At 40.7% G+C, this 24745-nt stretch overlaps 1 protein-coding gene across 3 annotated transcripts in view; it reads left to right on the forward strand.

Annotated features, from left to right (window-relative positions):
- The first annotated feature begins 297 nt into the window (after window positions 1-297).
- The window catches only part of usp24 (ubiquitin specific peptidase 24), a 33403-nt gene continuing 8955 nt past the window's right edge, over window positions 298-24745 (forward strand). Inside the window, exons 1-53 of one of the 3 annotated variants that reach the window (XM_040039996.1) lie at window positions 298-738; window positions 3828-3996; window positions 4220-4287; window positions 4382-4525; window positions 4788-4913; window positions 5235-5270; window positions 5372-5437; window positions 6497-6562; window positions 7379-7453; window positions 7745-7903; window positions 7996-8110; window positions 8274-8377; window positions 8577-8684; window positions 8787-8882; window positions 9025-9186; window positions 10362-10463; window positions 12637-12744; window positions 12832-12981; window positions 14324-14455; window positions 14934-15045; window positions 15131-15207; window positions 15335-15475; window positions 15993-16046; window positions 16122-16255; window positions 16394-16460; window positions 16566-16676; window positions 16759-16857; window positions 16996-17169; window positions 17264-17349; window positions 17602-17710; window positions 17903-18058; window positions 18182-18279; window positions 18484-18579; window positions 18665-18887; window positions 18994-19156; window positions 19391-19552; window positions 19680-19750; window positions 19842-20002; window positions 20085-20146; window positions 20336-20527; window positions 20630-20744; window positions 20979-21123; window positions 21229-21348; window positions 21456-21581; window positions 21910-22008; window positions 22090-22172; window positions 22258-22399; window positions 22480-22599; window positions 22713-22927; window positions 23665-23789; window positions 23874-24015; window positions 24350-24500; window positions 24608-24703. In XM_040039996.1, coding sequence (XP_039895930.1) covers window positions 460-738; window positions 3828-3996; window positions 4220-4287; window positions 4382-4525; window positions 4788-4913; window positions 5235-5270; window positions 5372-5437; window positions 6497-6562; window positions 7379-7453; window positions 7745-7903; window positions 7996-8110; window positions 8274-8377; window positions 8577-8684; window positions 8787-8882; window positions 9025-9186; window positions 10362-10463; window positions 12637-12744; window positions 12832-12981; window positions 14324-14455; window positions 14934-15045; window positions 15131-15207; window positions 15335-15475; window positions 15993-16046; window positions 16122-16255; window positions 16394-16460; window positions 16566-16676; window positions 16759-16857; window positions 16996-17169; window positions 17264-17349; window positions 17602-17710; window positions 17903-18058; window positions 18182-18279; window positions 18484-18579; window positions 18665-18887; window positions 18994-19156; window positions 19391-19552; window positions 19680-19750; window positions 19842-20002; window positions 20085-20146; window positions 20336-20527; window positions 20630-20744; window positions 20979-21123; window positions 21229-21348; window positions 21456-21581; window positions 21910-22008; window positions 22090-22172; window positions 22258-22399; window positions 22480-22599; window positions 22713-22927; window positions 23665-23789; window positions 23874-24015; window positions 24350-24500; window positions 24608-24703 — 6492 coding nt within the window. In that variant the 5' untranslated portion in view covers window positions 298-459. The remainder of the gene's footprint in view (window positions 739-3827; window positions 3997-4219; window positions 4288-4381; window positions 4526-4787; window positions 4914-5234; window positions 5271-5371; window positions 5438-6496; window positions 6563-7378; window positions 7454-7744; window positions 7904-7995; window positions 8111-8273; window positions 8378-8576; window positions 8685-8786; window positions 8883-9024; window positions 9187-10361; window positions 10464-12636; window positions 12745-12831; window positions 12982-14323; window positions 14456-14933; window positions 15046-15130; window positions 15208-15334; window positions 15476-15992; window positions 16047-16121; window positions 16256-16393; window positions 16461-16565; window positions 16677-16758; window positions 16858-16995; window positions 17170-17263; window positions 17350-17601; window positions 17711-17902; window positions 18059-18181; window positions 18280-18483; window positions 18580-18664; window positions 18888-18993; window positions 19157-19390; window positions 19553-19679; window positions 19751-19841; window positions 20003-20084; window positions 20147-20335; window positions 20528-20629; window positions 20745-20978; window positions 21124-21228; window positions 21349-21455; window positions 21582-21909; window positions 22009-22089; window positions 22173-22257; window positions 22400-22479; window positions 22600-22712; window positions 22928-23664; window positions 23790-23873; window positions 24016-24349; window positions 24501-24607; window positions 24704-24745) is intronic. The other 2 variants (XM_040039997.1, XM_040039998.1) reach the window with 2 other exon arrangements.

Raw genomic sequence — 24745 nt, forward strand, 5'->3', positions numbered from 1 at the left:
TTATTGTTCAAAATTGGAAAGAAAAGGGTCAGGACTTCTTTAAGTAGTGTTCAAAACTGCATTGAGCCCATTTAAATGACATCTCAGGCTCTTGTTCATCAGTTTAATAAATGGACTGTTTATGAAATGTGAACGTTTCCAGAATGCACTTATACTTAAGTGAAAGGAAAGGGGGACAGCTGGGATTTTTAAAAAATAAATTATTAAGCAATAGTTACATATGAAATTGGGCCTTGCGTCAAAATAAAATGACTTTCGTTTCCCTCTGCGCGCTCCCGCGAGAAGCATGCAGCGCTTGGCAGGCAGAAGTCGCCGTAACACCTGTGTCGGCGCTGTTGTGAGCGAAGCAAATCGTGACAGGCTAGTAGCAGCGGACTGTAAACATGGCGGCGTGCACAGCTACAGGGCTGTGCCGAAAACCCCGTTACTACTAGTCTGCTAGACAGAGACACCCCAAAAATGGAGACCGAAGAGGAGCAGCACATAACGACGCTCCTCTGTATGGGCTTCCCAGACCCCGACGTGATACGAAAAGCGCTCCGGCTGGCTAAGAATGACATCAACGAGGCAGTGGCGCTCTTGACGAACGAAAGCCCCGGACTCGGGTATGGATATGAACCGATGGAGAGTGGGCCTAACCCCGGCTTGGGCTCGAGTGGAGAGGGGGAAAACAGCGGGCGGACTGGCACAGGAGGGTTTGACCCTCCTCCAGCATACCACGACGTAGTGGATAGTGAGGTAAGAGAAACCTGTAGTTTTAGCAACCATGAATTGAAGCAGCGAGGGGAGGAAACCGGGCTAATTGCCGCTTGCAAGAAAGAGTGGGCTCGCCCATTTAACTGGCTAAACTTAGCATCTTCAGTGCTACATGCACCTAACGCGAACTGTCAGAGCAGGAGGTAAAATTCTGTTCGATACTAATGGAGAGGGCAAGAGAGTTGCCTGTGATTGTTAAGCTTCGTTCCTTTAAAAATTGCGCTGAAAGCCTATTTTGAACATAAAAGCTAACGCAGTTAGCTTGTAGCAGGCTAGCTAACGTTAGTTTAGAGTTAAACGCGCCAGTAAGGGGACCAAGGTTAGGAGCACAGAGGCATCACTCTGGGGGATTGCAGTTAGAGATTTCAGCTGGGACCTCTGGTAACAGGTAAACAGCTCTATCAGCCAGTCAGCTTGCAGGCAGACAGTTTGATCTCTTATGTCTGCTTTGCATGTGTTAGCTAACGTTAGCTGGATGGTTATCAGACTGCTCCGCTCCTGTAGGAATTGCAGTCCACTCGAACCGGGCTTAGAGCGGTTTCGCAATTTCATTTTTAAGCATACGTGGCCATTTTGATTATTTTTCTATTCATAATGTCAGTTGTCATCAAATGAGTGTCTATTTTTGTGTCATTCATTGATAATTCTTACATATTGCGTGTATGAGAAGGGTTGTAGTTGATTGAAAAATACCAGTCACTAGTTCTTTCACAGTAATTTACCTACCTACAGGTCTTAACACTTTGTCCTAATTTACGGCGTTTATGTGCTATTACAGTAAACCGCAGATGCCCATCTACATATGATTCACCTGACACCTTGAACACCTTAAACACAAACCTAACCTCAAACCCATTGCTTTTATAGATTTCCAAAAACTTAAGGCTATTGAAAGTGACCAGTCCTTCAATTTGTGAGGTTATTGATTCAGACTTGATAGCCACCTGTTGTGTCCCTTTGATTGTAGTGAGATGCTGTGATTGTGGGTCAATAGAATAAGTGCACATAAACTACTGACCTGTTCCTGTTTACACCTGCTTTTTCTTCTACCCCGTTATCACGGTGGTGGTTTATTACAGGCTGTTTTAGTAAGTGTAATATAAACAACACTTGGCATTCACAGTGTGCAGAAAATAGAGCACACCCACAGGTCAATAAGAAGCCTATGTTTAAAAACATTCTAATAATGATGTTGTTACAGATTAATTTACCACCAAGTAACTCCTGTTATTTAATCCCATTTTCCCCCTGTTTGTTCATCTGCCAGAAAAAGTTAGAAGTGCAATTTGAATCTTTTTCCAACCAAACATATTTGCTACTATTTACTAGTTGAGCATTTATTGTAATTGCTATATAAATGTGTCTGTGCGTGTGTGTGGCGTATTTGATATACTACAGAGAAATAAATCTCACTCATTCCTACAAAAATTATAAAGTTATAGAGAATAATCCAAAGTTGGAAAGTGCTGTATTTGCCCTCTTCTCTTCCCTTGTTTCTTGTATTAATGTTCATGAAGGCTGTCATAGGTCTTTGGCCTCATGTCATGCTCCTAAATATAGCCCTGCAGTGTCCCTGACACACACAAACACGTTGCAGTTTTTGCAGAGGATCCCAGGAGGATTGCGGGTGCATAGTAACAGTGGCACCGAGTTACCTCATTGTCCAGGCCAGCCACACGCATGCAGTGCTTTTCAGCCTTTTCCCTCTAAAGCCCTTAAGTCTGGAAGCATTGAAAGTATTGGAGCCTAGTGCATGTTTCATGGTGATTTGTGGTTTTCCCTATATTGTACTTCTTTGAAACAGGGCATTGACTTGTGGTTAGGTAATTCTGCCAGTTGTGCTCTTTCATTGGGGTGTTTCCAAAGATCTGTATTAGTTTAGTCTTTCTCCAGCTTTTCTTCCTCTCATCTATCTGTCGTATTTAATTTTCTAAGAAAGGGAAGAGATGAAATATGATGCTCCTCCTTTATCCTTTATGCTTTATCTTTCCCTTTGCCTCCTCTTCTCCTCTCTGTGATTGATTAATAATATTTTCTCATATACATCGATATGCAGGACAGTCATGTACTGAATGCACTGACCACTGTTTATGTTAATATGTATATAACTATATTTAACTGTACCGCTAATTAATATTTATACTGTGCAGCTTCCACATGAGCAATGGTCTCTAATAGTTTGTTACAGTCATAATGTAGTGGAAGTTGAATCCTAGTGCGCAGTTGTAGTTTAACATAATTTCCAATGTAACACAGCAGGTCAAGCTTTATTAAATGGTTCAGTTATTACTTTAACATCTGCACCTAGTTTGCGCCATCCTTAAATGTTGAATGAATTGGCTGGGCAGCACTGTTTGAGAGGAAGAGGCTGTGAAGGATAATCATAAATATACACTTGACCTCATGAATATGTAAGCAAGTTTATGGCATAAATAATTTACTAACCCTTTAACTGTTTTTGCTTTTACCACATAGACTCCTAGGCTTCACTGCCACTGCCTTCTTCTGTCTTCTTATTCCAGCTGAGCCTTAATTCTGCTCTGTGAATCATAACTACAGATGGTATAAAACTTGACTCTAAATGAGTTGAATTTTAGCTCTCTCTTTATTACCTGCTCAGGCATGACGCCATCATACAGCTAACAAGACAGTGTCATGTCATTTGGCAGGGTATTCATTGAACTTGACTGTCTAGCTCTCACACCCTGACTTACACATCACCACTCTTTAGACTTAATTGCTGCCAAAGGACTTACTAACAAGCACCTGCCTTAATTTGTTCTGAAAGCTTCTTGGGAGGAAATAGAAAGATAAAAATATTACAGAGATGAAGGGCAGATCATAGAGGAGAGGACACACTTTCCAAATGACTGCTATCGCTCCTCTCCCAGAGAGAGGAGAAGACTCAGGCATCATCCTGTCTGACTTTATCATCGCCAGAGGCCATTTGTATTATCCTAGCATCACACAGAGGACATTTGCAGTGTCATTATAAAACAATGGGATGAGCCGTATGAAATGCAGTCACCCTCTGCTTTATGTCACAATTTTGTTGTGTTTGTGTGTTACAGAGGAGCAATGATGAGAATGGGAACTGCTCTGGGGGAAGCATGGAGTTTCCCACCACCAACCTGTATGAACTGGAAAGTCGAGTCTTTACTGACCACTGGTCCATACCTTACAAGAGAGAGGAGTCCCTGGGCAAGTGTCTCATTGCCTCCTCCTGCCTTGCTCGACATGGTAAGACTGCGTGTGTGGAGGTGATGAAAATGTTGTTTTTAAGGTCTGCAGTAAACTACATTTGCGTTATTATGTGGGTGGCGTGTTTTGTTTGGACCATCGGGTGTTTTTCACATGTTGTTATTTCGGCCACTTGTGTTGCATGAATCAATATGTAACTAATCTGACAGCCAAAAATTCTCCAAGTTTAGATGTGTGAATCCAACTTCTCCTTCCCTGTCAGGTCTTGCTGACGCTGATGAGAATTGCAAGCGCTTTATGGATCGTTGCATGCCAGAGGCCTTTAAAAAGGTAAGCAAAAGAGAAACTGAACTCAAGGTGCCTATTTGAATATTTAGCATACCTGACTTACTTCCTTTCTACATGCCTTGTTCATTATCACCAGCTACTGACCAGCAGTGCCGTACACAAATGGGGCACAGAGATTCATGAGGGAATCTACAACATGCTCATGTTGCTGGTGGAACTGGTTGCAGAGAGGGTGAAGCAGGACCCTGTACCTGTAAACCTGATGGGAGTGTTGACCATGGTGCGTCGTCTCACTTAGTAATGTTTTCCTAAAATGATAGAAAACCTTCCTGTTACGATGCTTATGTGTCTCATTTACTGTCTTTTTTCTTTTTATAATCACCTTATTCAAAATGTTATGAACCACTGTGGTTCAGTGTCATTCCATTTATTTTGGGTTTTGTTCAGCTTTACTAAAAAAAAAAAAAAAAGCTAATTTATTTCATACGTATGAGGGGAAATAAAAATAAATATTTATGATGTGTAATTCTTCTTACACGCAGGCCCTTAATCCTGACAACGAGTACCATTTTAAGAACCGGATGAAGGCCTGTCAGAGAAATTGGGCTGAAGTTTTTGGAGACGAGGCTAACATGTTTGCCGTCTCTCCAAGCAACGCCTATCAGAAAGTAAGACTAATTTGTCTGTGAAGCATTATAAGATTGTACTGTAGCATTGTAGTATTGTGCTGTATGTGTGGCAGTTAATCCAGATGCATTGGCAAGTATTTATATATGTTTACATGTTAAAGAATTTGTTTATGGTGTATAGTCATGTTCAAGGTTCAGACAGACCAATTCTTCAGTGTTGCATAACTGAGCCGCAGAGGGTCAAGAGACCATGGGTGGCTGACACACAGCAGCTGCTTGAAAACTTAATGTGTATGTCTCATGAGAATTTTCAGTGTCATTGCTGAAAGCATTTACTTAAATCATAGTGATCTGTTTCAGGAGCCCCATGGTTGGCTGGTTGATTTGGTGAATCGAGTGAGTAATAAACCACCACTTAGATATTGTCTCCATAAATATATACCAGAGTTATATCAGTTTTGCCTCATGTTTCCTTTCTCTCTGTAATTTTTGTCAAGTTTGGAGAGCTGGGAGGATTCACTGCCATCCAGACGAAACTCAACACTGAGGAAATTGAGATAGCTGTAAGAACTGTTGTTTTTACGTCTTCTTATCATCTTTTTCCGGGCATTTCTTAAGACTGACAGAGTACTTTGAGACAGTCTATGCAGGCGAAAGGTCATCATGTTTGAACTCAGTGCTCTCAGCTGCACAGCGCTGAATGTCTCTCTCTCTTTCTTTCACTCTTTGTAATATTCACTTAAACACAAACACAGTCCTGCATCCTCCTACTGTGTGATGGTTGAAATGCTCTGTTGTTTTATGTGTTCTGAGGCATCCTTGTACTGATGCTTCCTTCTGGGAACCTGGCCGGAACCTCAGTAGCGCATGGCCATTAATTCAGTGCGCGTACACACACACACACACACACACACACACACACACACACACACACACACACACACACACACACACACACCCTCTAACCATTAGCATATTAATAAGGCAAAGACTCATTGCACACCACAGTTGCACTCTGCAGTTGCAGTGGGAGCTCAGCAGAGTGTGTAAGCTGTTAGATCCCTAACACACTAGAGGCACATTGGATGATGGTAAAAGTGAAAGTAAAAAAAAACGAGTAGTGCTCACTTCTCTATTTACTACCAAGGGTGACACATTCATTTGTGTGCTTTGAGCAGGAAGGCATGTAGGGTGGAAGGGTAGAGTTGGAAGGTGGAGGAGAGGGAGATACTTGCAGAAGGCAGAGATGGAGGATAGTCAAAAAACTGACAGGAACACAGGAAGCTTTCATTAGCGCCTCTTGATTTAGCAGTGAATGACAAATGACAGCTGGGCTCTGGTATTCGATACTCATCCATGCATGTGTTAACAGTCACTCCCTCTCGCTCACATGCACTCATGTGTTTAAATGCAGGTTGATCTCTACCCTACACATTTTACATCAGGAGGAGTGATGTTGTGATGCCATAAAAAGTCTTGCACACATCTGTTAGTGAGTTTTAGCAATGCTTCAGAGTCAGTGAATTATTCTTAAGACAATCAAAGCTGGTGCTGATAAATTATTTTCCTCCCTTTCCTTTCTTTCTTGACTTGTTTATACTTTTTTTCATCTGTCCATGCAGTATGTATCTGCTCTAGTCCAACCCCTCGGAGTTTGTGCTGAATACCTTAACTCCAGTCTTGTCCAGGTGAGCTACCTTATCTACTCTCCCTGACACACACACTAAATGATGCTCACTATACATTTCTACCTTAAAACAATGTCTTAGCCCTTTAATGGCCCCTTGTGGGATAAAATGAGGACTGGCCTATGTGTCCTAAGCTGATTTCAATTAGTGTCAGACACTTGGGTTGGGATACTTATGCACAGCTCTCACATGTAGCACCCAGGAGGATATTATCAAGTTCAGACACATTCAAACTACTGTGTTTTAAGCAAAGGAGCTAACTGGATCAAGGCAGCATACACTCACTGGTGGGCATTATGATTGCTGGTAAATCTAGTTTTCCTTCTATTTGCACTTCAAAGTCACAGAGACTTTGTACCAGGAAGCTGCCGGGTTAAAAACCTGCTAATGTCTAATCTGACTGTGCTGATATTTATGTTCTCACATGGATCTCTGCTGGGTGGTAGAGAAGTTCAAGGCTGCAGTGCATAATATGTGACAGGGTGTTACATACACTTTTAACATCTAATGTTAGAAATGGTCCTCTTAAAAATAGCAGTACAGGTATGTACACACATGGACACACAGTTGTAGAATCTGGCCTGTAATTGCTTTTTTTTCCTCTGCCAGTAATATATATGTGTATATACATTGTTTGTCTGTGGCTCCGTAGTTTTGTTCCAGTGATAAAATCATCGCTTGTGTTTATTACATGACACTTCTACCCCATTCTGATTTATATTCTATTTTTATTTGCTGTATCCTCTTACTGTTTTGCTGCTCCAGTGGTCCATTTACCCCACAGGGATCAACACAGTTTCATATTGTTTTTCCTAGCCTATGCTGGATCCAGTCATCCACAAGATGATCACATATGTACAAAACCTGGAGGAGAAGGACCTTAAAGATAAGGTAGTGATTTATACCTCCTTATAATTTTAAGAAAAAGAGGACAGAGATGAATGTGTTCACTGCCCTCTTAGTTGTGCTACCCAGTAAATTTGAGTTCAGAATGAATATGGGACTGGTGACTTTTGTTGGCACCTGCTAGATCATATAGTATGAATAAACTGTCTTAGAAGACTATGGTAAGTGCAAACACTGCTCATCTTGAGTTCAGGAAACTAAATTAGTGTGGAAATGGTTCTTTTATTGAAACTTCACAAGAATTTTATGACTCAGTCAAATGTTATTCAACCCTAGCGTCTGGTGAGCATCCCGGACCTGCTGTCAGCCATCAAGCTATTGTGTATGAGGTTCCAGAGGGAGTTGGTTACTGTGGTAGATGATCTCCGGCTGGATACGCTTCTACGTATGCTCAAAACACCCCACTTCTCCACTAAGATGAACTCCCTCAAAGAGGTCAGCTCAAAAAGAAGATTTTAAAGTATTTCTTTCTGAGTGCTTCCATTTCTGAGCTCATGTCAGACTATTTTTGTATGCTTGTCTCTCAGGTGACAAAGTTAATAGAAGAGAGCACGGTTTCAAAGTCTGTGAAAAACGCCATTGACACAGATAAACTGCTGGACTGGCTTGTAGAGAACTCTGTCCTGTCAATAGCACTGGAAGGTAACGATGTTTGTTAAAACATAACTTACTAGAGTTTTGATGAGTGCTTGGCAAAACACACAGACATAGTTAAACGTAGTCACCACTGACATAAATTTAAACTGAGAAATCGGGAAATTAAGATTTCAATTTAACTTTGGCTGATTCATTCTTTTTGTTCCAGGTAACATTGATCAAGCTCAGTACTGTGAGAGGATTAAGGGAATCATTGAGCTGCTGGGGAGTAAACTGTCACTAGATGAACTCTCCAAGATCTGGAGAATACAGGTAAGAACCATTTATATCTCAACTGCATGTGTTATTACATATTTATTATTCATTCTGATCGGTTTTATCTATTTATAACTCTTAAAGAAAATCAGTAAACTGCACTGAGTGCTTTTATATGTGCATATCTGTAAGTATGTGACAAATACCTGTCAGCTTAGTGGATGTATTGATTTCTTTTTGTGTGTGACCATCTCAGGCGGGTCAATCATCAACTGTAATAGAAAATATTCATACAATAATTGCTGCTGCTGCTGTGAAGTTCAGCTTTGACCAGCTCACTCACCTCTTCGTTCTCATACAAAAGGTCAGCGCTCACTCTGTGACATTTTGATAAAATAGGTTATATTTGAAGAGATTTCTACATGTGTGCGTGATATTTATGATAACATGTTTGCATGGTATTTAGAGCTGGGAAGTTGAGAGTGACCGTGTAAGGCAAAAGCTGCTCAGCCTGATCGGGAGGATAGGCAGAGAAGCTCGCTCTGAAACCACAACAGGAAAGGTATGCTGTGTAAATGTCTTTTTGTCAAAGGTAGGCTCATTCAAAAGTAATTGGAGAAAAAACAGGTAAAGATATTGTGAAAGGTTTTGATATAAGGATGTTCCCTTGAGTCAACCTTGTCCTTGTGTGTGTATCTGTCCAGGTGCTGGAGGTGCTGTGGGAACTGGCTCACCTCCCCACCTTGCCTACCAGTCTAGTTCAGCAGGCACTGGAGGAGCACCTGGGGATTCTGAGCGATGCCTACGCTGTTAAGGAGTTGGTGAAACGCAGTTACATTATTAAATGCATTGAAGACATTAAGAAGGTGAGACAGACAAAGTATAGTATTTTCTTTGTTTACTTGGGCTCTTGTTGGGGTTTAGCATTTCACTGAGCCGGTGCTTTAAAGGTGTTGTTAATTTTGTACACACACAAAGAAAAAACTGGGAGCATTTGTCACGAATCTTAAAACTGCAGCTCAGCAGTTTTAATGAAACACTAGACAGATCTACTAGATATCTAGGTCTTTTTCTGCCTTCAGTAACAGTTTTACTGCATGTTAGCATTCCCTTATAAGTTTGTCAAACTCTTGCAATACAGTGTACCCCACTGTAATGAAGGGAGTCTTTCTTTTTAAACAAGTACCCATCTATCAAGAATAATTTATTTTTAAATTTTTTTTATTAGTTTTTATTTTTGTCATTGTCTGCATCTGTAGCACCCTCTGTGGGTATCTGTAAATGCAGGTTTTATAATTAGTTGATTTGCTGATACAGTCAGTTAATGACTATATTGTGAAACAGTGGTGTGACTGAACTGTTAAGTAAACTACTCTCAAAGCGTGGAAAATGTGGTAGATAACGTTATAAACTGCAAGTATGTGAGGAATTTATGCTTCATCTTGCCTTTTCTAAACGTGTACTTTACATGTCATTAATAACTGTGTCAGTAAATTGGTACTGCACATCCTGGCTGTCCAACATGACAAACTGGTTCACCCTAGAGAGGACACACGCAGATGCTCATACTAAACGTGGCATATGTTCAATAGTCCTGGTGAGCCTCAGGATTCTGTCTTAAATGCTCAGTTTCTGATATTTTTATTCTACTTTTAAATCTTTGTGATGTATTTAATATGGTCTTCTCAGCAGCTTCACCCACCTGCTATTCAGATCTTTTTCCTTCTTGTTTGTCTGTTTATTCTTTTTTTTAATTTCGTATGACAGTTAATAAGAAGAAAATAGGCTTTAAGGGAGGGGGAAGGGAACTAAAACTGACAGTGGACAAACTGAGCCACAGTACAAGAAATGGAAATTGGCATGATATATCAGTTGCATGTATGCTTTTCCTATTTTGAAATTATATACAATAATCATATTTTAAAATGACTGCTGGACTGACTGTTGCCACACATGGAAGAAAATATGTGTGTCATCCTTGGAAATCCTGCTTGTTATTTGTGTACAAATATCCCACTTCAAATGATATGTATGTCTCTAGAACTTCACTCAGGAAGACAGTAAAGGCAACGAGACTCATAGCTCATTTCATATTGGCACTTGGGGCAAGAAGAAATCTAACTCACTGGCCAAATTAAAAGAGGTATCCATTATGATTTATATTTCCACTGACTGGTGTGTATCCAATCTTGCTGCTTCAGTCCTGGCATCCAATCGTGGAGGAGGGGGTTTGACCACAAAGGGGTTTCGTTGGTCTCAGGTTGATAATTTCACAGATGATTGCAACATGAGGTTGTTTGACCAGGTGTATGTTAATCTTCTGCTTGCCTCACTAAGAGGGCTTTGGCACTCGCTAATGATTACACAGTGGTGTTGGTCTTGTCTTGGGTGAACGCTTGTGGAAATAAATGAGTGATTTATCTGCTGGATGACTGGTTAGCTTTGGTGGAAATTTTTTACTCATGCGAGGACTCTAATCAGAACCATGGATACCCAAGTGAGGCTTTTGTTTGATATTTGGCCTTTCACATTAACCCTCATCCTACCAGCATATTTGACATACATAGACCTGGGGTCCTTGGGGGCAGCAAGGATCATTAATTGCTATTGTGACTACCAGTCACAATAGCAAGATTATAATACTAGCAATTTTTTTTCTGCTCAACGCATTATTAGTTATGTGTCCTATGTCATCTAAAAAGTAGATCATTATTAGATTTTTGTAAAATTGCATTTTATCGCCCAATCCACACTAAATACTCAAAAGCTTAATTGATTCTGATATTCCTTAGTTTTCAGTAATTTTAAGTAAACATCAATTGTATTGTAGTTATATGACGAAAGCTGCTGGATCTATTTTGATCCCAATATAAAATAATTGAAATAATTTCTCCAATGCATTCTGGGTCTTCCCCAAAGTCTCCATTATGTGCTCAAAACACATCACCTAGGAGGGGGTTCTACTCTTACCTTTTCTCAATGACCAAGCTCCTTGCTCTGTTTCTGAGGCTGAGTACGAATCCTCTTCAGAAGAAACTGATTTCCACTGCTTGCATCTGTGATCTTATTCTTTCATTTACTACCCAGAGCATAGAGCCAGCAGATTCACACATCTGCTGGCTGTATTTTTTGCTTTCACTCTCAGCTCTCTTTTCACCTCAACAGATCGGCATAGCATCCACTTCACTGCCAAGACCCCACCAATATGTCTGCCAATCTCCTTTTCCAGTCTCCTCTCTCTTGTGAACAAACCCCAAGATATTGAAAGTCCTCCACTTGGGGCAGCAGTTTGTGCCCAAGAAGGAGTCGGCGTCCCAACTAATTCACACTCGGCATCAAATTTGATGCATAAATATGAACAGAACTGGTAACAAAGAGCAGCTCTGGAAGGGATCAGCACCCAATGAGAGAGACTGACTTATTGCTGGCAACACAAAACCTAAAGCTAAACCCTTACTACAGGCAGTTATAGCATACAGTTTGCGTCATCATCAGCGCGTGCTGGCATGTAAAAGGAGGAACAAAAAGTTGCTAGCTTCCTGTCTGTGTTTCGGGAGCAAAGTAACACCTTTTTCAAGTAGATTCTTCCAGCACAGTGTTGGACAGGCACATCAGCAGTAGAGGTTTCTTAACTCCCAGGAGACTCATTCCTGCTCAAATCAACTGGTGTTTGCAATATAACAGTAACATAACCAGAGCATTCCCCAGCTGTTTCAAGCAGATTTGGCGATGTTGCTAACGTTCTGAAAACTTTCAGTGTGGGAAGTTTCCCCATACAGACAATGAATGCAGCAATGCCATTCTTGTTCTTTAAAATGACTAACAGAGTTCCGCTTGGTGTGGCTAGGTAAATTAATTTAGGACCCATGGCAACCATTACCTGAGATAAGTAGTTCCTGCATAGGTGCAAATGGGTACTTTTGACTGAAATCCCTCATGACTCCAAAATATTTGTATTTTTTTAAAAAGTGTTCATCAAAGCAGAGACAGGAAACAGATTTTAAATCATTATCAACGTCATTTAAAAAAACAAAAAGCAAACCTGAAACACTAGGATGAGGGTTAAAAGTGGCAGATTTGATCTTCCGTGGTTTAAATCTCTGGCTCTGATTTTCCTTTTTCCCTTCTTGTTTTAACAACGCCCTTAATTACAAAAATAGTAAGTCTACGATGACAAAACAGTTACATAAAATTAAAAGTGATTCATAAAGATCATCGCTGACCTCTATTTTTGTAACAAGCGTCTGTGTTTGCTTTGTGATTTAGTAAATATCATCATCTGATATGCACGCATGTGTATCTATTTATCTCAACAGGCTTCACAGCAGAGCAGTCCACAGGCGGTCTGGGTTGTTCCTGCTCTCCGTCAGCTGCATGAGATAACCCGTTCATTCATCAAGCAGACATACCAGAAACAAGACAAGGTGACACATAAAAACATATATAAATGCACACCTGAATAATCTGCTCTACGTTGTGTTTAAGTTAACATTCCCTCTGTCTCCCAACAGAGCATCATCCAAGACTTGAAGAAGAATTTTGAGATTGTCAAACTAATCACAGGATCCCTTGTATGCTGCCATCGACTTGCCGTGACAGCTGCTGGTAACAGCGGCCTCTCAGGCTCAACCCTGGTAGATGGACGATACACCTACCAGGAGGTATGTCTGTCTTTTTCATTTAAAGTTGACCTATAATGCTCATTTCCAACCCTATAGAATCCATGGACTCGCTACTAGATTAGCAATGCATGACTCATATTTCAAAATAATCCTCATTCATTTCACACTGGGTCATGCTAATTCAACCATTGTCTAAAACAGGCTGTTTTAGCTCCCTCACAAACAAAAGATTTAAACAACATGTGGGAACAGTTTACATTCTCACAGCTAGAGCTGTGTGCGTGAGATGGCCATATTAGGGATATTCGCTCTCACTGACATCAAAAAGGGACAGAGCTCCCTGGGAGCTTTTCTTGATCAAACCCAGAGTTCCTCTCTGATATCTCCCATCCTGCTGGGCTTGAAGCTGCTCTTTTTTATCACAGTGATTCACAGAAATTTGAATATTTACAAACCTCAAAATCCAGGTTAGATGCTCCAACTTTTTTAACCCAGGACGTTTTTCGTGATCAAACTGTCATCATTGTAAAAACAAACACAGCAATGTGGTTTCATCCTCAGATCAGTTTAATGTATAATAAGAACATTTGCCTGCCTTATAACAGTGTGCCTCTTTGAATATAAAGGCAAATGTCAGGCTGCAGTAACTTAACATTTACTGTTTAAATAAAGCAAATCTATATACAGCGAACATAAGAGACTGATCAGTAAACAGTCATTTATCATCCTGTGATCCACCACAGTAATGAACACTCAGGTTACTGTTAGCTTCATGCAGCTAAATGTGTCAATATTTATTACTGAGGATGATTTTGGTGGTGCTGAAATGACATTGTTGAATATAGGCTGCACAAGAGTTAAGCTAAAATATTTACACACTTTGATACCCAGATATTAAATGCTGCTGAGTAAGATTTGTAAATGTATGATAGATAAAGGAAAAAGATTTTAAAAAATAAGATAAAAACCTCAACACCTTTTCTACTGCTAATGACCAAAACCATTATTAAGGGTTTTGACTAGTGACTATAGCTTCATAAGTAAAATATCTGCTGGATGCATAGTTTCCATAGTTCCTGTCTCCTCCGTTTGCCCCCCCCCCCCCCCCAGGGTTACAACTGAATAAATGTATTTAAAAATCAAATAAAATGTGTAAATGACCTGAGTACACTGACTAAAACGTAATAGCCTTCTGCTCCTCCTGGGAGCTGTATTGCTGGATATTTTGATTAATTGCATAATTAGAGATTAATGTGGGTAATATGCAAGTTTCCCTTAGCTGGCATGAGGTTTACACTGGAAGTAATCAGCCCTGAAGAACATAATGTTACATATTGATAGTGTTACAAGATAACACATTTCTCTTTCAATATGTCTTTAGTATCTGGACAGCCACCTGCGCTTCCTGGCCTTCTTTCTCCAGGAAGCTAGCCTCTACCTGGTCTGGAACAGAGCCAAGGAGCTGTGGGAGTGCCTGGTGTCAGGGCCGGATGTTTGTGAACTTGACCGTGAGGTATGAAAACAGTCATTGCAAATGAAACCTTGCCTTTGGCCATTTGTTTATCATTGCAGCCTCCTTTCTCTGGATAACTGATCTGGAGGAATGCACAAACTTTACCTCTTCCTTTTAAAGCACAATACAAGGAATGGTCATACAAGTTTTAAATACAGAGCAAGCCGGCAAGAAAGTGACATCCATGCTGTTTAGGTTTCTCAATGTATCATCCAGTAAAGTTTAGCTTTATCAAGTGCTTCTTTGTATGAGAACAAAAAACAACAAAAGGACAGAAAGAACTGGAGGCAGGTTTCTGCCCTTTCCAATAGTATGAGATCATTCTGGGCACAAGTGGTTAGGATCAAATGTTTAACTACAGATCATTCATTTAGTCTTTGTGTTAGGCTCAGTTTGGTAGAACTCAAGCCAGTCCATCTCATTTGTCTCTAAAATTCACTGTAACTGAGATTAACACAGTGTGTTTCTGTGTGTGCAGATGTGTTTTGAGTGGTTCACAAAAGGGCAACATGACCTTGAGAGTGATGTTCAGCAGCAACTCTTCAAGGAGAAGATCTTAAAACTGGAACCCTATGAAATCACCATGAATGGTGAGAGATACTCTATGGTGATACATTATTGACCCACAGCAGTGGATTATAAATATGTATTTAACATGTTTTGTATGTGTTTCAGGTTTTAATCTTTTTAAGACCTTCTTTGAGAATGTTAACCTTTGTGATCATCGACTAAAACGCCAAGGAACTCAGCTGGTCAGCTTTCATTTTCTCTCTTTTGATCCTTAGTACACAGTGAACCATTCAGCGTGCAAAGGAAAAGAACACTGAAATACATCTTGGTTGACATTTAGATTTAAAGTATTATGTGCTTTGATTTCAGTGTGTGGAGCGCATTGACTTAGCAGGGATGGACTTTATCTGGCGCATCGCCATGGAGACCCCTGATGAAGAAATAGCCAATGAAGCAATCCAACTTATTATTACATATAGCTACACCAACCTCAATCCCAAGATGAAGAAGGTTTGAGTATATTTTTGCATTTATTGCTCTGGCCTCTTAATTTTAGCACTGCTTCTAAAGAGAGTAGAAGTGTCATTTAACAGGACAGTTCACATTAAAATCAGCAGCAATGTCTCTTTACATGATCCCAAAAAAAGTCATTATCTTTATTGTGAGCAGTTTGGTGTAGGAATTAGTTCTTTTCTAATGAACCTATTACTTTGAATCCCCAAAAGGATGTGCTCTCTGGTTCCTTTATATTCTAGACAAGGCAGTCATCTCTGTTCTCTCTATCCAAAACTGGGAAACTCAAAACAGAACAATTTAGGTGGATAAGTTACACGGACCAGAGGGAATATGCATATTTTATCCTGGGAAGAATTCTCCTTTTAAGATGCTGCAGACTGCCTATTGTTTTCACTCCTCACTTTGATGAGAAATGATCAGAAGTATTCCAATAATAAAAATTGAATTACTGCTTTGTGGCTCTTTTTGAAACAAAGAAATCACATGCAGAAATAAATTTTCCTCCTCACAGGATTCTGTGTCTTTGCACAAGAAGTTCATTGCTGATTGCTACAAACGACTAGAGGTAAGCTGTTGAATATGTTACTAGCATGATTGTGCCATTTCAGATCCAGCAGCACATTTCTTGTTCTTCTTTTAGGCAGCCAGTTCGGCCCTGGGTGGGCCTACTTTGACACATGCTGTTACTAAAGCAACCAAGATGCTGACAGCCACGGCCATGCCGACTGTGGCCACATCTGTACAATCACCATCCAGGTACAGAGGGGGGTTTGGGTAAGAACATAGTTACTAAACCTATTAAAATACATTTGTGTTTATATAATTTATCTTGCATGTTAGTGATGGATAAAATGTTTTGAGTATAAATATGCTTGTTATTGTTGAGACGCTTCTGTGAATTTCCACCTCCAGATCCACTAAGCTGGTGATAATTGAAAGACTGCTGCTGTTGGCTGAGCGCTATGTCATCACTATAGAGGTAAGCTGTGCACTCTGTCTCCAAGGTTTCATTACACGTGTAAATAAAAATGATTATGCTATAATGGGTTTTTTTAACCTCATGTTTTTGTGTATTTCTGTGTAGGATATGTACTCAGTTCCTCGCACTATTCTACCTCACGGGGCCTCTTTCAATGGACACCCTGTCACTCTTCACATCACCTACGAGTCAACCAAAGACACTTTTACCTTAGAGGTATTATAAACTTCTGCTCTTTTGTGCACAGTTCAGGTCTTCAGAGGAAATGGCTAATTTTACTCGTCTGTCTGTTGTACAGACTCACAGTAATGAAACAGTAGGAAGTATCCGGTGGAAGATATCTGAGCACTTGAGCTGTCCGGTGGATAATGTCCAAATCTTTGCCAATGATAGTGTGGTAAGTGTTGATGATTCAGTGCAGTGCCTGTCTGGGGAAGGTCGTCCACTATCCTGTTGTGTGTCCTTGAACAAAATTAATTTTTTTTTTGTTTTTTCTCTCACATTGTCCTTTTACTGCACCTCCAACGTGTATTAGTTGACCATGAATCGAGACCATAAGCTGCTGTCTCAGCTTGGCTTTAGCGATGAGCAGAGCTTAACTGTGAAGAGCTCAGGCACTGGCACTCCCTCTGGCAGTTCCGAGTCCTCAGCCTCTGCCTCCAGCAGTTCCAGCTCTGCTGTCTTCAACTCTGCTTATGCCCTAGAGCAGGTACCATCATAGACATGGTTAGAACTGCAAATTGTGCATCCATTAAACTTTCCGCTGGTTCTAATGCAAAGTGCGTACATTTCTGTGTCTCTAGGAGAAGTCTCTGCCTGGAGTTGTGATGGCTTTGGTCTGTAATGTGTTTGAGATGCTTTACCAGCTAGCAAACCTTGATGAGTCCAGGTAAGGTAATATTTCTTCCATATGACAACAGAAGACGCTATTTAGCTATTTACATCACCTCATTTTGAAGCAATTTGTGTAGATACAAAAATGCATAAAAACATAGACAGAGACTCTTGCATGCATGTTTAGCTGGGTAAAAAGTGATTGGTAATTAATATTTAAGTCACTACTATTTCATAATTCATGTATTAAGACCAAAGGCAGTTAATAACCCTTTTTATGTATTTGGATATTTCTTGTACTTTCCAGGATCACTCTGCGTGTGAGGAAGTTGCTGCTGCTGATTCCAACAGATCCTGAAGTACAGGATGCACTTGACAACTTTGTTCCCAAAGAATCCAGCGTCTGGAGCCATCAGGTTACTTGAACTCTTTTCTTATTAACAGGGCTTAATGCAGAACGATAAACCTCTGAAATATTTAATTTTCTGCTTTTGGAGGAGGGTTTATTATAAGTCTAAACAAATTTCTCTTGTGTGCATTTCTTTGCCTTATCCGTTGTCTGGGGGAGTTATTTTCTATCTTTGTATCTGTGTATTTTTTTTCTCTAGAAAACGCTCTTCACCCTCGGCCAGGGTACAGGCTCTCGTTCTCCTTCTATGTCCTCCAAGCAGCAACATCAGCCTAGTGCTGCTTCCATCTTGGAGTCCCTTTTTAGATCTTCAGCCCCTGGCATGTCCACATTCAGAGTGCTATACAACCTTGAGGTACATTTAAACGTAAAACCCCAAATACGTATATAAATGCAAAATTCCCTGTTTTAAAGTTGATTAAACTGCATGACATCAGTTTTTATCTCTTTTCCTTTTTCTCTCCTATGTCTTTGTTAGGTGTTGAGTTCAAAACTCATGCCCACATCTGATGATGAGATGGCCAAAACCAGCAGCAAATCCTTCTGTGAGAATTTCCTGAAAGCAGGAGGCCTCAGGTAGCACCACAAACAACAGACCTTTAAAACAAATGCTGTTCTTTGTTTGCTTTGAGCCACTGTAGGAGGTGTCAGCATAGTTGTCAAGCTACATTATACACCAGTGCATATATTCCACATGGCATATGCTTCTATCCAAAATGCCTCATGGCATCTTTTTATTTTTAGTCTTGAGTATTGTGTTTCTGTTTGTCACCTCTGCAGTCTGGTGGTAAATGTTATGCAGAGAGACTCCATCCCATCAGAAGTGGACTATGAGACCAGACAAGGGGTCTACTCAATCTGTCTTCAGTTGGCCAGGTGCAATACATGTCACAAACATACAAGGTTTATATAATCATCACATACTATGCCAAACTTCTAACTGAATGGGCTTTGTTTGCAGGTTCCTTCTGGTTGGTCAAAGCATGCCTGCTGTACTGGATGATGATGTCATCAGGGATGGCGATGCGCTATCATCTCGGCCGTTCCGTAATGCTGGGCGAGCAGGGCGACAGCTCTCTCTATGTGGCACTCCAGAGAAGTCCTCCTACAGACAGATGTCTTTGTCTGAGCGATCATCCATAAGAGTTGAAGAAATCATACCTGCTGCACGTGTCGCTATTCAGGTATGGTAGAAATAATTTCAATTTTGAGGTTATTTCTAGGATAAATTTGGTGTCCAGTAAATGTAAAGTACTCCAGATGCTCTATCTGCTGCTGTTTCTTTTATAGACCATGGAAGTGGGGGACTTCACTTCCACAGTGGCCTGTTTTATGCGTCTGACCTGGGCGGCTGCAGCAGGTCGATTAGATCTGGTCGGTAGCCCACAGCCAATCAGAGAGACGCATGGCTCTCTTCTGCCCCAGGGAGTACGCACTAGAGTCAGCAGCACTGGTGAGACAAAGAAAAAACAATCATTACACATTTTGTCTGTTTGTCTCTGTAAGTCTACCAAGTAGATAACTTATGGTGTTAGCTACATGTTTTCCAGTCAGTGGATGTGGCTTGTACAACTTCATTTTTAATTTATGACTAATGCTGACTGTTGGTTATTAATAGGTCACGCTCAAAATATTTTACTGAAACTAAACCTAAAGAATTGAAAGTAAATGTATTTGTGTTTTGCAGGGAGTAACTGCAGCTCCAGTAGCGAGGGCGAGGCCACACCAACAGCATTGCATGCAGGGATATGTGTCAGACAGCAGAGTGTCTCCATCAAAGATGCCATCATCGCCCGTGAGGCTTTGTCTCTGCTGGTTACCTGTTTGCAGTTACGCTGTCAGCAGCTGTGTAAGACTCCTCCAGGCCTACAGACAACACTACAAGATCACAGTCTCACTTTTACTGTATATTGTAATGAGATATTCTATACTGTGTCCAACAGGCTCTAAATCTTGTGTTTGGTTTCTTTCTCCAGCTTCTTTTTACAACCTGCCCTCTGTCAATGATTTTATTATTGATATTCTGCTCGGATCTCCCAGCGGAGAGGTAAATAACACACTCAGCAAACAACAGAAGAAATGTATTTCAAACATTATATTATATTTACTTATCTTTTCTATGTTTCTTCTTCTCTCAGATCCGCCGTGTGGCTTGTGATCAACTGTACACTTTGAGCCAAACTGACACATCAGCCTTCCCTGAAGTCCAAAAACCTAACTTATTCCTCCTTTCAGTTATCCTGACTGCTCAGCTCCCGTTATGGAGCCCCACATCTGTCATGAGAGGGGTCAACCAAAGGTATCTAATCAATAAAGCACAAGGTGCAAAATCCCTAAAACATATACAGACATCATGAGTTAGTGTTGGTTTTTGTTTTCAGATTGCTGTCCCAGTGCACTGAATACTTTGATCTAAGATGCCAGCTTTTGGACGACCTAACTAGTAAGCCACAGTTACACATTCCTAAATATGAAGTTTTGTCCCTGATTGAGGCTCTGTTGTAATGCAGACCTTACAGACTGCTTTTTCACCAACTAAAGGCCAGTGAATCACACATTTGCTTTCTGCTCCTTTCTTTTTCTATCCCTCCTTTCCTTCCTCCCGCTTCGCTGCATGCCTCACCTCCTCAAGCGTCAGAGATGGAGGTGTTAAAAGTGAGCGCAGCCACCATGCTGGAGGACGAGATCTCTTGGCTTGACAATTTTGAGCCTAGCTGGAGCTCTGAGATGGAGACCAGCGAGGCAGATAACATCCTCCTAGCAGGGCACCTCAGACTTATCAAGACCTTGTTGTCTCTCTGTGGCAATGAGAAAGAACATCTTGGTGAGCAAACACTGAGTATACATGCATATCCACACCTATCCAATGTATATTCTATTTTATTAAGGACACAGCTGTTATGTAATGTTGTAACTTTTTGTCCAGGTCCATCTCTCATCCAGCAGTTGCTCGATGACTTCCTGTTTCGAGCCTCACGCATCATTATCAACAGCTCCAACCCTACAACTTCCCCGGCCCCCAGCCATGATTTCCACCCAAAGTATGTATTCCTTTCCTTCCAATTAGTTTCATTTTTTCTCTGTTCTAATCCAACTTTTCATTTTTTAAGATGTGATTTTGAGAATCTTTTTGTGATTTCATATAAAAGGGATCTGCTTTTTTGTTTGTTTGTTTTTTTTAAGTAATGGGTAAATCCCTCCATTTTGCAAACAACATTGTGTGTTTTGTAGTATTCCTGATAGCGGTATTTAATCATTTCTCTGTGTGTGATTAGGTGCAGCACAGCCAGCAGCAGATTGGCAGCCTATGAGGTGCTGGTAATGCTGGCAGACAGCTCTCTTTCAAACCTACAGCTCATCACCAGAGAGCTGCTGTCCATGCACCACCAGTCAGATCCTTCGCTCTGCAAGGAGTTTGATGTAAGACACCGATTAAAATAGAATTAATTGTAATCATGTTTGCTGTTGCAGTGTAGTCTGACAGTGCTTTTGGTGTGAAAGTAACTCTTTCTCCCTTTCCATTAGTATCTACCCCCTGTAGAGAGCCGTTCAGTCTCAGGTTTTGTTGGGTTGAAGAACGGTGGAGCCACTTGTTATATGAATGCTGTGTTCCAGCAGCTTTACATGCAGCCCGGCCTCCCAGAGGTACACTTTCAATGAACTGTTTACTTAATTTTTTTTCCATACATTATGTGATACTTAGCAGTAACACCAGTATCTGTGACTACAATATCATGTTTTTTTTGTTTTAGGCTTTCCTGTCCATTGAAGATGACACAGACCAGCCTGAAGAGAGTGTTTTCTATCAGGTCCAGTCTCTATTTGGCCATCTGATGGAGAGCAAACTCCAGTATTATGTACCTGAGAACTTCTGGAAGGTAAAGTCTGTTCACTGTTAAATCATTTAGAAACCAGAGACTAAAGTTCTATTTTTAATTTGCAAGAGGTTCTGCACAATCTTGGAGTTCATCGCTGTTTCTTGTATTTTTTTTTTATCATGTAAAATTATGTGGGGGTTTTTAATAAGTCCTAATGATGGACCATGTTGTGCTGTCTGTAATCATTACGTCTATAAAGTCTGTGTAACACATATAGAGTTTGTTATCTTGGATAGTGACACAACTGAGTGTCATTAACTAAAGTGACAAAACTCAGTTTATCAATGGATATGTAACTGTATAAACATGCATAATATTTCTGTTGCAGATCTTCAAGATGTGGAACAAAGAGCTATATGTAAGAGAACAGCAGGATGCCTATGAGTTTTTCACTAGCCTGGTGGATCAGCTTGACGAACATCTCAAGGTATAACTCGCACACTAAAAAAAACACTGTCGTCACTTGATTAGAAACTTTAATTTGTCAATGACAAACTTTTTCCACCAGAAAATGGGTCGAGAGCAGATCTTCAAAAACACATTTCAGGGAATTTTCTCTGACCAGAAGATCTGTAAAGACTGTCCTCACCGGTGAGCCACAGGTTTTTACTGTGTAGAATTTACCAAATCTTTTTCTTTACGCATGAAATTTGACTCACAAACATCCTTTGCACAGATATGAGCGTGAGGAAACCTTCATGGCACTGAACCTTGGAGTGACCTCTTGTCAGAGTTTAGAGATCTCATTAGACCAGTTTGTCCGAGGAGAGGTGCTAGAGGGCAGCAATGCCTACTACTGTGAGAAATGCAAAGAGAAGGTCTGTACACTCCCCTTCATGCTTTTATACAGCACTGACATCATATGTGCTTATAAGTGTTAGTGTGTGTGTTTGTACAGAGGACCACAGTGAAGAGGACATGTATCAAATCCCTGCCCAGTGTTCTCTGTATTCACCTTATGCGCTTTGGCTTCGACTGGGAAAGCGGACGGTCTATCAAATATGATGAGCAGATTAGGGTATGAAGATCAGACACTTGTACCTAATAGATCACATTTCCTAATATTGTTACAGCCTCCTTAACTTTAATGTAAATGTGATTGGGATTAAGGTTGTTTCCATTGTTTCACAGTTCCCCTGGGTGCTGAACATGGAGCCCTACACTGTATCTGGAATGGCTCGTCAAGACTGCAGCGGAGAGGGAGGCGAGGGGAGAGGCGACGGGACCTCAGGAGGGTCACCCAGGAAAAAAGTCACAATTTCTGAGAACTATGAGCTTGTGGGAGTTGTTGTCCACAGTGGTCAGGCGCATGCTGGCCACTACTACTCTTTTATTAAAGATAGACGGTAAGAGACACTGTAGTCAGTCTTACCTCATTTCACAGGAATCGTTTTCTATGTGCTTTTCCTAATTGTATTTTTCCTTCTCTTTGCTACTTTACATAAGGAGTACCTAACCAGCAATTGGTGGAATACATTAATTGGTTGCTTTAGTTTTCCAGGCAGAATTTAGAAGACCTCCTTGGGTCTTGCATATGAATGCAGTATCAGATTTTTTTTTCATGGGCTCCTGGATTAGTTTGTAAGCATTTCCAGATGTCTGGCTCTGGAAGGCAGTCGTGCTTACTGGAGAAGTGGAATGTAAAGAGACCACAGAAGCTTGTATTTGGCACCCTGCTCTCACTCATTTTCTTGTTCCTTTCCATGCTTAAGAAATTCTGTTCTCAGGATGATGCTTACTTTCCAGGAAATCAGACACATTCTGAAGCTGTTTCTTAGTCACTTATTGTTTATGTCAGGTAGGGATCTGTGTGGGTTTAAAGCCAAGAACAGTGACATAAAAACTTAGCAGATGAGCTGGATAGATGCAAGCGAATACTGTGATCTGCCAGTAGGTTAATCTGGTGTGCTGTCTATATAGTGCTGGGTACATACATGAGTGAAGATCCTGTTTTTTTGCTTGTAAGCTTTTTTAGTTTTTGCATTAGGTTATTATTTAAACTTCATAGAGTTTCCAGTATGTCTCTCTTTCTCCTTTATCTTCTCAAAATCCTTTTTTGTCATCCATCTTTGTTTACTAATAGCGGTGGTGCACGTGGTCGGTGGTACAAGTTCAATGACAACGTGGTAGAAGAGTTCGATATGAATGACGAAACTTTGGAGTACGAGTGCTTCGGTGGGGAGTATCGTCCCAAGGTTTATGACCAGTGTAAGTTGCTGACATTACTTTACTTTATGTGGATTAGCAGTACACACAAGTACAAAATCTTAAATAACTTTGATGTATGCTCAGCCAACCCTTACCCTGACGTGCGGAGGAGATACTGGAATGCCTACATGCTGTTTTATCAGAAGATCAGTGACCAGAATTCGCCTGTTCTGCCCAAAAAGAGCAGAGTCAGCATCATGAGACAGGAAGCTGAGGACCTTTCACTGTGAGTCAAATTTCCATATGTACCACAGTCACCTTGTAAACATTCTCATTGGACTGTTGAAAATGCATCTGTCATCTTTTCATACATCCATGTGCAACAGTCAGCAAAATGTCACCGCAGGCAGTAGGTGATAGATTTGATGCTGACAGTTAAAGACTTATTTACAAAGACTTCATTTATATGCATTATACAGAAACTTTAATGAACCATCACGGATGTTAATCACATGATGCGAGTCATATTTGTATATGAACACTGTCAGAAGAACAGCAGTTAGGAACGGCTCCAGTGCATTAACTATTATGAACCATCTATGTTGTCTCTTTATTCCCAGGTCTGCTCCATCTTCTCCTGATGTTTCCCCACAGTCCTCTCCACGCCCCCCAAGAGCCAACAATGACCGTCTCACTCTCCTCACCCGTCTGGTCCGCAAGGGAGAGAAGAAGGGCCTGTTTGTAGAGAAAATGCCCGTCAGCATCTATCAGGTAAAGCAAAATCTGCCTTTACATGAGCTAAACACGAGTTATATTAGAGAGAGAATTGCTTTAAATATTCATAGTTGTCTCACCGCTTTGTTTGTGTGTTTGTGCAGATTGTGAGAGATGAGAATCTGAAGTTCATGAGAAACAGAGATGTCTACAACAGCGACTACTTCAACTTCACCCTTTCCCTGGCTTCAGTCAATGCAGTATGTTTCTCTGTTGGCTTGTCTAATTATACATAAACACAG

This window comes from Simochromis diagramma, unplaced genomic scaffold (assembly GCF_900408965.1).
Source record: "Simochromis diagramma unplaced genomic scaffold, fSimDia1.1 OVJJ01000026.1, whole genome shotgun sequence".
NCBI classification, from domain to species: domain Eukaryota; kingdom Metazoa; phylum Chordata; class Actinopteri; order Cichliformes; family Cichlidae; genus Simochromis; species Simochromis diagramma.